At 45.3% G+C, this 14,044-nt stretch overlaps 1 protein-coding gene across 4 annotated transcripts in view; it reads left to right on the top strand.

Moving 5' to 3' along the window:
* Positions 1–14,044, top strand: part of DCDC1 (doublecortin domain containing 1) — a 605,588-nt gene that overhangs the window by 302,685 nt on the left and 288,859 nt on the right. For all 4 annotated transcript variants that reach the window (XM_025187660.3, XM_075927786.2, XM_075927784.2 and 1 more), the window contains one exon: positions 11,060–11,161. In XM_025187660.3, the coding sequence (XP_025043445.1) occupies positions 11,060–11,161 (102 nt within the window). The remainder of the gene's footprint in view (positions 1–11,059; positions 11,162–14,044) is intronic.

Here is a 14,044-nt window from a genome sequence, read left to right as displayed (position 1 = left end):
GTTTCGTCAACAATTTTCTTGCTCCAAGACAATTGTAGAGTAGCTACATAATCAGCTGTTCACATGTTCATGTTTCATTACATAATCCAACTCCATGTTAGAGACGCTGCATTTGGAAGGGCAGTTTTGCGGACAGCAGATTGGTGAACTCTGACCCCTCCTCTCTGTAGCAACTTGGGAGGCACCTAACTTGGAATGCACATGAGCAATCACTTGAAGAAGAAAAGACAGTTACATACCTCCGTAACTGATGCTCTTTGGGATGTGTTGCTCATGTTCATTCTAAAACCCTCCTGCCTCCCTAGTATCAGAGTAATTCCAGCAAAAAGGAACTGAAGGAGGGGCCAGTCGGCACTGGGCTATAGACCTTGCCATATTGGCCCCACTTTAGGGATCTCCATTGCCAACCTCTGGGTCCTGCAAGGGACGACTGCACACATGGCGTGCATACACCTAACTTGGAATGAACATGAGCAACACATCTCAAAGAACACTAGTTACAGAAGATATGTAACTGTCTTTTTTAGTGCCAATATTTCTTGCCCATATGTTATATCTACTTTGAAGGGCTTGACTATGTATTTCAGTAAGGGTGTGTCTTGACTACAGAGTTTTTTTGAAAAAAGTGGCCTTTTTTGAAAAAACTTCCCCATCATTTAGACTGCTTCCGTGTTCTTTCGAAAGTAAATTGAAAGACCGCGGAAAACCTCATTTTACAAGGAATAACGCCTTTTTTCAAAAGTGCTCTTCCGAAAAAAGGTGCTATGTAATGCAAACTGTGCTTTTTCAAAAGAGAGCATCCAGACTGCCTGGGTGTTCTCTTTAGAAAAAGTGGCTTGCTTTTTCAAAAGTACTGGTTGTAGTCTAGACGCTCTTTTTCGAAAGTATCTTTTGAAAAAGCCTCTTTTGAAAGAGGCTTGCAGTCTAGATGTAGCCTTAGAGTTCTGAAGTAACGATTAGTCATGTGATTAAAGGTTTCCAAGGTCAGACATCTAATTTATAAAAAGGGAGAAAATGTTATTATCTTTGATGAGAAGTGTCTTCTTTTATTCTTCTCAACACAAATCTCTTGCCTTTGATGTGTAGTTACTACTATTTAATTATAAAATGGGAGCATTCCTGTTTGCTAGCACTAGATTAATATGAGGGTAAAAAATCTTTGATTTTCAGGAACCTGTAAGTACTTGCCTAACTATTTCTCAAGTAATGATGGGTTTTGCTATACATCTTAGATTGTCATTGAATCATACATTGTACATGTGCAGGTTGATTCTTAATTAAATCATATATGTCCAAATCATATACTTTTAAGTAAAGGAGCACATTAGAAAAATAGGCTGATGAAAATATAGTACACAATGCATTGTTAAAATATTTTTAACAAGCAACATTTACGTTAGTTCTTCTTTATGCACTCCTAGGCTAGATTGTTTAAAAGTGCCATTGTTTATATCTATAGAATGTCAAGTTTGTATGTCATATCATTATAGGGCGATGCTGCTTTGTAGTTGTTCCTGACCAGAATACAGATTTAATTCTGAACTGGATGAGTGTCATATTCCTTGGATTTGTGTGGGTTTTACGATGGTTCTACTGTATGTGGAAGTCCGGTGGTATTGTGCCTCCTGCCCCGAATGCCAACTGCATGGACCCTAGTCACCCTTAAGAGCCCCATTGGTGCTCCTGCCTATTATTGAGATCCCCTTTGAGCACATCACTATGGACCTAGTTGGCCCATTGGAGAAGTCAGCCTGGGGGGACCAGAGCATATTAATGGTCCTGGATTATGACGCCCAATACCCAGAGCCAGTGCCCCTGTGGAATACCCATTCAAAGACAATGGCGAGGGAGTTAGTTCAGATCTTTTCAAGAGTGGGGATACCCAAGGAAATCCTAACAGATCAGGGTACTCCCTTTGTTTCTAAGTTGATGAACAACCTGTGTGCACTGCTCCACATACAAGCCCCGAGGACGTCAGTATACCACCCACAGATGGATGGCCTTATTGAGCAGTTCAACTGCACTCTCAAGAACATGATCTGAAAAGTAGTGTCAGGAAAAAAAGGATTGGGGTACCCATACCTCATGTTTGCAATCCAGGAAGTTCCTCGGGTGTCTACAGGCTTTTCCCCATTCAAACTATTGTACAGGCATAACCCCCGAGGCATCCTAGACCTCGCCAAAGACACCTCAGAGGAGCAGCCAAACCATGGATGCAGTATTGTAGAGCATGTCCTCCAGATGAAGGTTACCCTCATTATAAAAGAGCACCTAGAAAAGGCCCATCAGGCCCAGGAGACCTACTACAACCATCGGGTGATGGTCCGGAAATTCCAGGTGGGCAATTGGGTGTCGGTTCTGGTCCCAACAGAGGAGGGAAAGCTCCTTGCCAGGTGGCAGGGACTCTATGAAGTGGTCAAAGTCTTTGGGGAGGTAGATTATAAGGTGTGGCAACCTGGTCACTGGAAATGTGAACAAATCTTCCATATTAACTTGCTGAAACCCTGGCAGGACTGGGAGGTACAGCTGGTCACCCTGGGGACAATGATACCAGAGGAAAGCCAACAAAGCAGGTGGGGATCTCCCCAGAGTTAACCCCAGACCAGCGGGTGGAAGTTCTTCTGATGCTGGAGCAACACTCAGACATGTTCTCAACAGAACCCAGTTGGACTACTTAGGTCGAACACCACGTAATCATGGACCCAGAAGTAAAAGTTAATGTAAGGCCCTACCAAATCCCAGAGGCAAAGCAAAAGGAGGTACGAAAAGAAGTAAGAAAAATGCTGGAACTGGGCATCATTGAGGAGTCTCACAGCCAATGGTCCAACTCCATCGTCCTAGTGCCTAAGCCTGATGGCAGCCTCCAGTTTTGTAACGATTTCAGGAAATTGAATAAGTTGTCAAAGTTTGATGCATACCCCATGCTGCGAATAGATGAGCTGATTGATCAGCTGGGAAAGGCTCCATTTTTGTCCACCCTCGACCTGACCAAGGGTTACTGGCAGATCCCCTTCGCCAGGGAAGCCACCCAAGGGCCTATATCAGTACACCATCCTCCTATTCGGGCTACACGGGGCCCCTGCGACCTTCCAGCAGCTTATGGATAAGCTACTGTGCCCATACTGTGCATATGCAGCTGCTTATCTCGATTATGTCATCATACACAGCCCAGACTGGGAAATACATCTGGAGAAGGTGGAGGCTGTATTGAACACCTTAAGGAGAGCTGGCCTAACCGCAAACCCAGAAAAGTGTGTGATGGGACTAGCAGAGGCCAAATACCTGGAGTATAGTGGGAAGGGGCTTAGTGAGGCCTCAGCTGAATAAGGTGGCCACGATACAGAACTGAACCTGGACAGCCCGAAAGAAGCAGGTCTGGGCATTCTTGGGACTAGTTGGGTTTATCCTTCACTTTGCTTCCAGGGCATGTCCCCTGACAGACCTAACAAGAGCCCGGGACCAGTACATGGTGGAATGGACCTCTGCAGCAGAGGAGGCATTCAATGACTTAAAATCTGGCCTGTGCAGTGACCTATAGCCCTGAATTTGAAAGGGAGTTCTTATTCCAGACCAACGCCTCTGAAGTCGGATTGGATGATGTACTGTCCCAAATGGTCAGGGAGGAAGAGCATCCCATCCCATACCTAAGCTGGAAGCTCCTCCCAAGAGAGAAGAACTATGCCATCGTTGAGAAGGAGTGCCTCACAGTGAAGTGGGCCATAGAGAGCCTGCGTTATTACCTGCTTGGATGAAAATTCATCCTCCTCACTGACGAGGCGCTCCTGTAATGGATGCACCAGTACAAAGACAGGAATGCGAGAATAACACGGTGGTTCCTGTCCCTGCAACCATTCCCCTTCCAAGTGCAACATGGGACTGTAGCCAAGTATGGCAATGCTGTTGCCTGCCCTCCGAAGTAGTCCAACCCAATAATGTTGAGCAGGGGAGGTGGATATGTGACAGGGTTTCCCCAACTGCGGGGGGCCCATCGACGGGACGCACATCTCCATCTGTGCCTCGGAACACCAGGCCTCCCAGTACGTCAACCGAAAGGGACACTTCTCTGTGCTCCTACAGGCCGTGTGTGACCACCGGGGCCAGTTCATGGACATTAATGTGGGCTGGTCCAGCAAAGCACACGACGCACTGATGTTCCGGAACTCCTCTGAGTGCCCGAGGCTGCAGGCCGGGACCTTCTTCCCCGACCGCCACATCAGGGTCGGGGACGTGGACATGCCCATGTGCCTGGTGGGGGATGCGGCCTACCCCCTACAGCCCTGGCTTATGAAGCCGTACACGGGGCACCTCAACCCCTCCCGCCAGGCCTTCAATGCCAGGCTCACCAGGGCCCGCATCGTGGTGGAGGGGGCCTTCAGACGATTGAAAGCACGATTTAGGTGCCTCCTCACCTGCCTCGACCTGGCCAAGCGCAATATCCCTCCCGTGGTGGCAGCATGTTGTGTGCTGCACCATTTGTGCGAGCGAAAGGGGGAGGCTTTCCTGCCAGCCTGGATGGCCACTATGCTCAGCCCCACAGTGCCGCTGTCTGGGAAGCCCAGCAGGGGGCCGTCCGCATCCGGGAAGCCCTGCGGGAGAGCTTCCAGGTGGAGGAGGAGGACTGAACTCTCCCTGCATGCCCCACTGGGACCTTTTTCCACCCTTCCCCCCTTCCCCTTCCCCCTTTCTAACTCCCCTTCCTAATGTCAAATAAAGACACCTGTTTTGACAACCAAAATCTCTTTTTATTTTACATAACTGGGTTGGGGGGAGAAAGGAGTGAGGGTGGGAGAGGGGAGGGGGAAACCTGGGAGGAGGGAGCTGGAAAAGGGTGGAAGGGGAGGAAGGGAAGGGAAAGCTCAGGCTTGGGGGTCCTGCTGGCTCTCCCGTCTCGCAGCACTGCAGGTGTGGGGATGTCGGGGGGAGTGGGTGTGGAGGGCGGGGCAGGAGGGACAGGAGGTGCAGAGGAAGCGGGAGGGGGAGCAGGGATGGGAGGAGCAGCAAGAGCTGGGGCATCCGCAGGGGTTGGAGCAGGAGGAGGCAGGAACCTGTCCACCAGGGTCTGGAGGTGACCTCTGAGGGCACGGCTCTGCTCCTCCAGCACCTCCAAGCTCTGCTGCCACAGCCGCAGCCGCAGGTCCTCCCGGTCCCAGTGTTCCTGGATGAGGATCTGGTGCTCCAGGAGCCGCAGGTGCCGCCGCTGGTATTCCACCTGGTTCCTGGTGCGCCTGCTGGCCCGGGTGCGGGTGGCTGTTGCAGGTGAGGTGGTGCACCCTGCAGTCCAAGGTGCTGCGGCTGTGATGAAACAAGAGCAGTGGTCAATTCTCCCTGGGGACAAGGTGGGTGAAACCCAGCACCCCTCTGCAAGGCTAGGGCCCCTGCATCACACCCAGCTGCTGCTCCATGGTGGGCAAGGCCCAGGCGCACGGTCCCTGGGCTCCCTCTCCCCCCAACCTCCTGTACACATAAGGGGAGCATGATGGCACTCACATGCGGAGCCCTCCTCGGCCTCGGACAACACAGCCGATGTGCTCTGTGGGGTGCCTCGGGGGTCTTGGGTCCTGGGAGGCTCCCTGCAGGCTCCTGACTTTCGGCATCCTCCTCCTCCTCCTCCGTATCAGGGACGGGTCCCTCTGCCCTGGGGTCGATCACTACCTGGGGGGCATGGACAGCGTGAGCCCCCAGGATGCAGTCCAGGGCCTCAAAGTGGGGGCAGGTCTCTGGGTTGGTCCCTGGCTGACAGGCCCTGGAGTAGGACTGCTGCAGGTCCTTAATTTTGCAGCGGACCTGCTCCCGGGTCCGCATGTGGCCTCTGGTGGCCAGGCTGTTAGCCATGCGGCTGTAGACGACCACTTTCCTGTGGCTAGTGCGGACATCGTGGACATTGGAGGCTTCCCCCCAAACCTCGATGAGGTCCACGATCTTCGCACTTGACCAGGCGGGCGCCCACCTCTTGCAGCCCCGGGCAGGCTCCAGGGAGCTGCCAGCCTGGTTCCGGGAAGAGGGGGAGGACTGGGTGGCAGCAGGTGGCTGGCTTATCCCGTGCCAGGTGCAGGGTCTGCTGGCTGGGTGCTGGCAGGCTTGCAACTGGCACAAGCAGTGTAGCCAGACTGTGGTCCTTTAAGGGCTCCGGGGCCAGGAGGGGGGCAAAAGAGTTTTCCTGGGCAAGCTGGGAAGGGCAAGCCTCCCACTAGTTTGAATTAAGTGGCTACACAGCCCTTAATTCGAACTACTTAATTCGAACTAGGCATTAGTCCTCGTAGAATGAGGTTTACCTAGTTCGAAGTAAGCGCTCCACTAGTTCGAATTAAGTTTGAACTAGCAGTTTGTATGTGTAGAGCCTATGAAAGTTAATTCGAACTAATGGCTGTTAGTTCAAATTAACTTTGTAGTGTAGACATACCCTTAGAGACTAACAAAACATGTAGATGGCATCATGAGCTTTCGTGGGCACAACCCACTGCCCAAGAAAACTCATTATACCATCTACATGTTTTGTTAGTCTCTAAGGGTATGTCTACACTACCCCCCTAGTTCGAACTAGGGGGGGTAATGTAGTCATACGGAGTTGCAAATGAAGCCCGGGATTTGAATTTCCCGGGCTTCATTTGCATAAAGCCGGCTGGAGCCATTTTTAAGTGCAGGCTAGTTCGGACCCCGTGTCGCGTGTAGCCTAATCCGAACTAGCTAGCATTTAAAAATTGGCTACACGCGGCACGGGGTCCGAACTAGCCAGCATTTAAAAATGGCGCCGGCCGGCTTTATGCAAATGAAGCCCGGGAAATTCAAATCCCGGGCTTCATTTGCAACTCCGTATGACTACATTACCCCCCCTAGTTCGAACTAGGGTGGTAGTGTAGACATATCCTAAGGTGCTACAAGACTATTAGTTGTTTTTTAAGTTTTTCTAGTTACAGACTAACTCAGCTACCCCTCCGAAGCTTTTGTTCTACCCCAAGTTAGATTTTTAAGCACACCTAAGGCATTAAAACCTGAATGATGATCATAAAGTGACATAGGTGGTATATGGCAGTTTTCCTAGTACTTGAAGCTTTCATGTTGGTTTGTCACATGTATATGAAATGGCTTCATTTGTGCTTGTTTTTTTTTAATAACAGCTTCTAAAACTTCAAACTTAATTTGAATCTCAGAGTAGGTGACTATTTATTGCTTTCGGGGTTGCTTTGTGATTTATATAAAGGGCCCAGTTCAGCTAAATATTCCTATTTGCAAGAGCACTTAAGCTTATGCTTCACTTTAAACATGTGCTGAAGTTCAATTAGAATCAATGGAACGAAAGCACATGCTTAAGGTTAAACATACGCTTAAAATCTCTCTTGAAAAGGGATCTATTTAAGCGTGGGCTCTTACACTTTTCTGAATTGAAGTCCTAGAGAGGCATAACTGTCTATTAAAATGTCAGCTTTCTTTTGCACATATGGATACCAAACAGAGATGAAATTAGCTAAAACAAACGTTACCTGAGTAAATTTAAGACATGAAATAGTCACATTTTATGTAATTAACTGGAGGATGACTAAATTTTATCTAATTGACATTCATTCCCAATGCTGTCAGATAAAAGGGAAAAGACAAGAGATATGGAGAGCTGTGAGAACGCAGAAATGTTGTTTTCTGTGTTGCTAACAGGGTCTTTCTGTTAGCTCAATATCAAAACTGTAAGTGGATATTCATCCTGTGAATTGATGTAGTAGTGACATATGGTTATAGCTGGTTCAAAAGTGGATTATTTTAAATTTCCTGAATAGCCTTCTTCAGCCATTTTTTTTAAAGGATGTCTGGTATTTGTTTTACAAAGGGACAGTAAACCACTGGTTCATCTCTTTCCCCATCTTTGGGTTATTATATCTCTCTGCACTTCTCTGCACTTTACTAGGAAATTGCTTCAGCTCTAATATAGAAATAGGTATTGCTCAGTGACTTAGTGTAACACCTACTGTGAAATTTAACTGAACTTTTAACAGTTTGTTTAGTGGTGGTGGCAACAACTAGTAAGGAACTTGTATGTTGTCCAACAGCATCACTGATTTATCTCAGGTTGTCTGCTGGCACTAACATCATACTGTTCTGTAGGGCTGCTTTATTCTACTGTGCCTCACACCTCCAGATACTCTAACAATGTAAGACAAAGTAACATCAATAGCGTATTCCTCTTATTCCTCAACCTAAGAAAAGCCAGTGGTAATGGACGAGAGTATATCATGAAGTAGGCATGGTTATTAACTTTATTTTTTATTATTTCACTTTTATAGTTGCTTTCATTATTAACTACATCTTATTTTACTACTTTGTGTGTGTATAAACTTTATTCCAATCTACAATACAGTATACTACATTTGAAGATATGTGATGTTAGTGAAATATAACATAAATATAAGAGGGGAACTGCACTGGGGTAGTAACTATAATTTGTGAAGTGAGGTGGAATAAAATCGCTCCCACTCTTCTCACAGAATATAGAAAGCTGAAATACTATATTTACCCTTTTGTTACCAATATGAAGAGGGAGAGAAAGAGACAGCACTGCAGCTATAAAAAGCTATTAATGTCATAGAGGAAAGTAAGCAACATGAAATCAACAAAAAAACAATTATTTTTCTCTCTAGAGTGGAGATGGGAAAATTTTTTGATGGAGGGCCGCTACAATATTTTGGTTAAGTGGTCAAGGGCCACATATCTCTATGGTGGAAGTGTGGGGTCTGGGATAGAGGGTGGGCGCAGAAGGGAGCTTGGATTAGGGGATTCAGGTGCAGGAAAGGGTGTGGAGTCTAAAAGGGACTTGGGTGAAGGAAGGGGACAGTGGATTGGATGTGCAGGGTTCAGGAAGCCTATATGGATGCAGGAGAGGATTCTGACCTGGGGGAGGGTTGGGGAAGGAGTACAGGGTCTGGGAGGGAGTTTTGACCCGGGGTGGGGGAGGGGTGCAGATGGTTTGAGTGGTAACCTGGGACAGGAGGGGGTGGTGCCATACGGTAGGGCATTGCGATGCACGAGGGGGCGGGGTGCCAGATGCAGGCTCTGACTGGGAGGCGCTTACTTAGGCAGCTCCTGGCCAACAATCCAGCAGGACCTTCTGCCAGTTTCCCTGCCTGCCCCATCCCCAGGTCACTCAAAGTGGCTGGCTGTTCTTGTGCCTTTCTGTGCCGTGCACTGTTGGGGGGACTTTGTGTGATCCTCCCACCCCCAGCACAATCCTCACAGCTCCCATTGGCTAAATCCAAAGGCTAGGCGGGGCAGATCCAGCTCTCAGCCCGTATCTTGCCCATTCCTGTTTTTGAGTTTCATTCGGTTTTTTCCCCATTCTATTCAGTCCTAGATAGACCACTATCAAGACATTTTCTGAAACAATAATCCTCACCAAATAACTCTCAATCCTCTGTATTAGATTACAAAATAATATCCCTGTGAAATAGAGTTGAAATATTATTCCAATACAATTGTTTCCACTGTTTTCTACCCTATTTTCTGGATGTATCAGAGTTACAGGCAAAATTAAAAGACTCTTGTGGTGTCATAGACATTCCAGGAATACAGAAAGGGTCTTTTGACAAAAGGAAATACCTTAAATTATGCAAACAGTTTCCTCCTTCTGCTCCTTTTCTTGCTTCAAGAATGGAGTTTCCTTTTGTGTATCTCCAGCAACCAGAAGTGGTATGGCATTCTACTTGAGTGGAGCCATCCTGTAGGAATTGTCTTGTTTTTTTATCTTTTTGAACATAAAAAACAATTACATTTGTTCAGGGACAGGTGTGCATGCCACTGTATACTGTAAGACTGTAGTCTATATTTAGCTGCATGTACCTTATAGTAGAACACACAGCAACACAGTGAAAGAATTGTCTGCAACTTACTTATCATTCTCTCATTTTTTTTGTTCTTAAAATTTATTTTCAAAATAATTTCTGCAGATAATTGATGGTCTGTAGATAGTGCATAAAACCATTAGTTTTGACTGGACAGGCCAGGTAATACATATACTATATCCTGACTGAACAAGTGTAAGCAATTGTAAACCATGTTTCTGTTACCTGAACTCTGGAATACAATTTTAACATTTTCTAATATTTATTTAAAATGTGCTCTCTCTAATATATCTGTCACTAAACTTATTTGTTCAGTTATTCATAGAAAATAAGCACAAAGGGGATGTGAACACAAAGAATTTGAATATTAGTAGAATGTTTTTTGTGGTATTCATTTAGCTGTAGTTCTAATACAGCCAAATTATGTACTGTCAGATTGTTAGACATTCATTTTAGCTGTTCCTGAATCACATATAAAATCTTTTCCACACTCAGTTCTTTCCCCAATGTTAATATACCTAAAATTCTAAATTTTTAAACATGAGAAGATAGCAGTAGACTGTCAGGTGAATCTTCTCTCTGAAAATTAAAATAGCTGTCTATATTCTGTACTTATCTCTCCAGCATTGCCAAAAGCCACCCATAACTGACCCCATTTATAGGAGCATCCTCTCTTGGAAGACAAGTTGAAATGTTTTGGATTTCAATGTTCATAAAGTACCTGTGTTACACAATTTGGTGTGGAGAAAACTCTGAACTTGATGTCTACATTTTACATCAGTTTTTATACTAAAGCACCAGCCTAGGAAATTCTTCCTATAAAATATATTTGCTGTGGCGCTTACTATTTGAAAGAGAAAGGATAACATTTGCAAAATTACCTATGTGACTTAAAAGCCTCAATCCAATTCATTTTCAGTAGGACTAAGGCTCCTATCATTTACACACTTTTTTGTAAACTTTACTCAAAGTTGTTAACCAGTTTTTCAACATATAGGCAAGAAGCACCATTATTTTTTCCCAAATTCCCTGGACCGAATATCAGTACATTACATAAATATGAACTAAATTTTTAAGTAATCATATCACAGTTTTCAGTCTCTAGTGTCAGCAATTGATGTCCCAATCCCAAAGTTCTCTCTACTGTAACCCAGGATGTGAAGGACAGAATCAGTGACTACCAATGCCTTGTTGATTTTTATAGCACAATTAACTTGAATTTAATTACTTATTTGCAGGTATATGAAAATGGAAAAGACACGGGGGAGATCCTAATTTACATCAACAAAAAAGAGATGGAGAATAATTGTAGGAATCAACCCAATATTATGATGGCGAGAGTAAGTTTAGATCCACAGTTTTTCTTGAAGTTTTAAGCAATCTAAATATTAAGAATTAAAAGGTTTTGACTTTTGTTCAGAAAAGTTGGACTTTTGTAGTTTTGGTTGAGTATTGACAATGTCATAGAACTTAAGTATCTTCTCCGTATATGGACTCCGAGGTTTAGCAGTGTACCCCAGACTACAGCACAGATTTATGCTTTCCACATGGTTATTTATAGACTTCCACCTATAATACTGACTGAACTCAGCATTCTGAGTTCTGAATTCTGAAATACAATTATGGTACTTACATGAAGGAAGAGCTCTCAGACACAGACTGACAATAACACCCAAGCATAGAATCATAGGACTGGAAGGGATATTAAGAAGTCATCTGATCCAGTCCTGCCATGAGTGCAGGGGACTAAATACAGGATGCATCTTCCTAACCCAGGACTCTCTGGTCTGGCAACATCTGTTGTCCAGAAGGACCATGAACATTCCCGAACATTCCCAGAGCGAGAAAGCTAGTATCTGGGAACCGAGAGGGCTGATGGTAGTAGGGCTGAGCCATGGCAGTCCAGTCAGCAGCAGGACTGGTGCAGCCTGGTAGAGGCAGCCTGGCCCAGGCCACTGCAGCCCACAAGTGGCTTCATGCCACCCAGCAGTGGACCTGGAACTGCAGGTTGCTTGGGTGACATGGGATTGGGGCTGCTGCAATCCTGCAGGGACAGCCTAGCCAGGGCTGCAGCAGCCGGCATCAGTGCCAGGGCTGTGGTAGTGGGGCTGAAGCCACATGCCACTCTGAAGTAGGGTTAGGGCTGCAATAGTTCAGCAGGCAGTGAGGCCAGTGCAGGGCAGCTCAGCTGTGGTTGGAGTGGGGCTGAGGAATGTCAACAGGCAGCCTGATTGGGACAGAATAAGCCCATGGCAGAGAGGGATGTAGGACTGAGGGGCAGTGGCAGGGGACCCCCCCTGGTCCAGCAAATTCCCTCCTTTGGGACCGGTCAAGTCCCAAAGGTACCTGACCAGGGAGGTTCATCCTGTATTATTTAGTGACAACCTGCTCTTACATCTCCAGTAATGGAGATTCCACAGCCTCCCTAGGCTAATTATTCCAATGCTTAACCTCCCTGACATTTTCCTAATGCCCAAATTAAAACTCCCTGGCTACGTGTAGACTGGCCCCTAATTCCGGAAAAGTCATGCAAAGCAGATAAGTCAGAATAGGGAAATCCGTGGGGGATTTAAATATCCCCCGTGGGATTTAAATAAACATGTCCGCCACTTTTTTTCCGGCTTGGGGAAAAGCCGGAAAAAAGCATCTAGACTGGCGCGATCCTCCGGAATAAAGCCCTTTTCTGGAGGATCTCTTATTCCTACTTTCAAGGGCTTTATTCCGGAGGATCGCGCCAGTCTAGATGCTTTTTTCCGGCTATTCCCCAAGCCGGAAAAAAAGCGGCAGACATGTTTATTTAAATCCCGCGGGGGATATTTAAATCCCCCGCGGATTTCCCTATTCTGACTTACCTGCTTTGCATGACTTTTCCGGAATTAGGGGCCAGTCTAGACGTAGCCCCTTGGTGCAGTTGAAGCCCACTGCTTCTTGTCCTATTATTAAAGATAAAGAAGAATATTTTTCTCCCTCCTCCTTGTAACAACCTTTCATGGATTTGAAAATGGCTATTATGTCTCCTCTCTGCCCTCCACCCTTAACTTGAAATAAGTCACGCAATTTGCACTACAAATTGCATAGCTTATTTTGAGGTAATTTTGAAATAGCTTATTTTGAAATTTGGTGCTGTCTACACAGTGCCAAATTTAGAAAAAAAGCGCTATTCTGACACGAACGAGGGTTACAGAGATGCTGGAATAGGGCATCCATTATTTCTTACTTCAAACCCATAGCTTCTGACTGAGCTACAGCGTATCTTTGAAAAGGGCATTCATTGATCTGAAGATATCAAGTGACAGAGAATCCATCATATTATTAGGTAAATTGTTTAACTAGTTAATTGCCCATACTTTAAAATGTGCCTTATTTCTAGACTGAATTTGCCAAACTTCAGCTTCCAAAAACATTGCATATTATTCTATTGTATAGATAGATTAAAGAGCCTTTTAATATAAAAAATCCTTTCCACATGTCAGTATACTATGATCAAATCAGCTATTAATCTTCTCTTGGGAAAATTAAATAGAGCTCCTTTAGGCTCTCACTATGGCAGATTTTTCTAAACCTTGAATCATTCTTTGAGATTTTTTAAACCCTTTCTGAAGTGTGGATACCACAACTAGATGCAATATTGTCTCACTAGTGCCCTACACTTAGATACTGTCACCTGTCTACTCTTTGACATTCCTCTGCTTCTGTATCTAGGGGTCACATTAGCTCTGAACCAGATCATCCCACTAACAGCTCATGTGCAACTGGTTATCCACCAAGACTCCTACGTTCCCAAGTTTCATCCTCCATCCTTTATGATGACCTTTTTTCTTTGTTCATAGGTCTTAAAGAGCATACTTTTCAAATGAGCTCAGATTATCAAATGATCCATATTGCTCTGTAAAGTGACTTGTCACTCTTTATTGCTCAACCAGTTTTTGTCAGCAATACGTAGTATGACATGATCCAGTCACTCTGGTTTCAACTATATTAATGCCATGTGTCCAGCCGCAGCTGGTACCTTTGCTTAGCAAATGGATTAAAGAGGTTGAAAAAGAGTGCCTTCAAAACAAAGCGTTATTTATTGAATTGTATTCCTTCCTTCAAAAATAAAAATCATACAGTAAAAAATAAATAAAAGGCCTCTAACCCTAAGTCTTTCTTACACCTTCATTTCTCATTGTTGGCTTTTGTAGGTTTGCCTCAGCTCAGCTAACTTATATCTTTGCCTGGGA

The sequence above is a fragment of the Pelodiscus sinensis genome, chromosome 5, assembly GCF_052426305.1.
Source record: "Pelodiscus sinensis isolate ZL-2025 chromosome 5, ASM5242630v1, whole genome shotgun sequence".
NCBI classification, from domain to species: domain Eukaryota; kingdom Metazoa; phylum Chordata; order Testudines; family Trionychidae; genus Pelodiscus; species Pelodiscus sinensis.
Note: the sequence above shows the minus strand (reverse complement) of the source record. Positions and strands in the feature narration are given on the sequence as shown.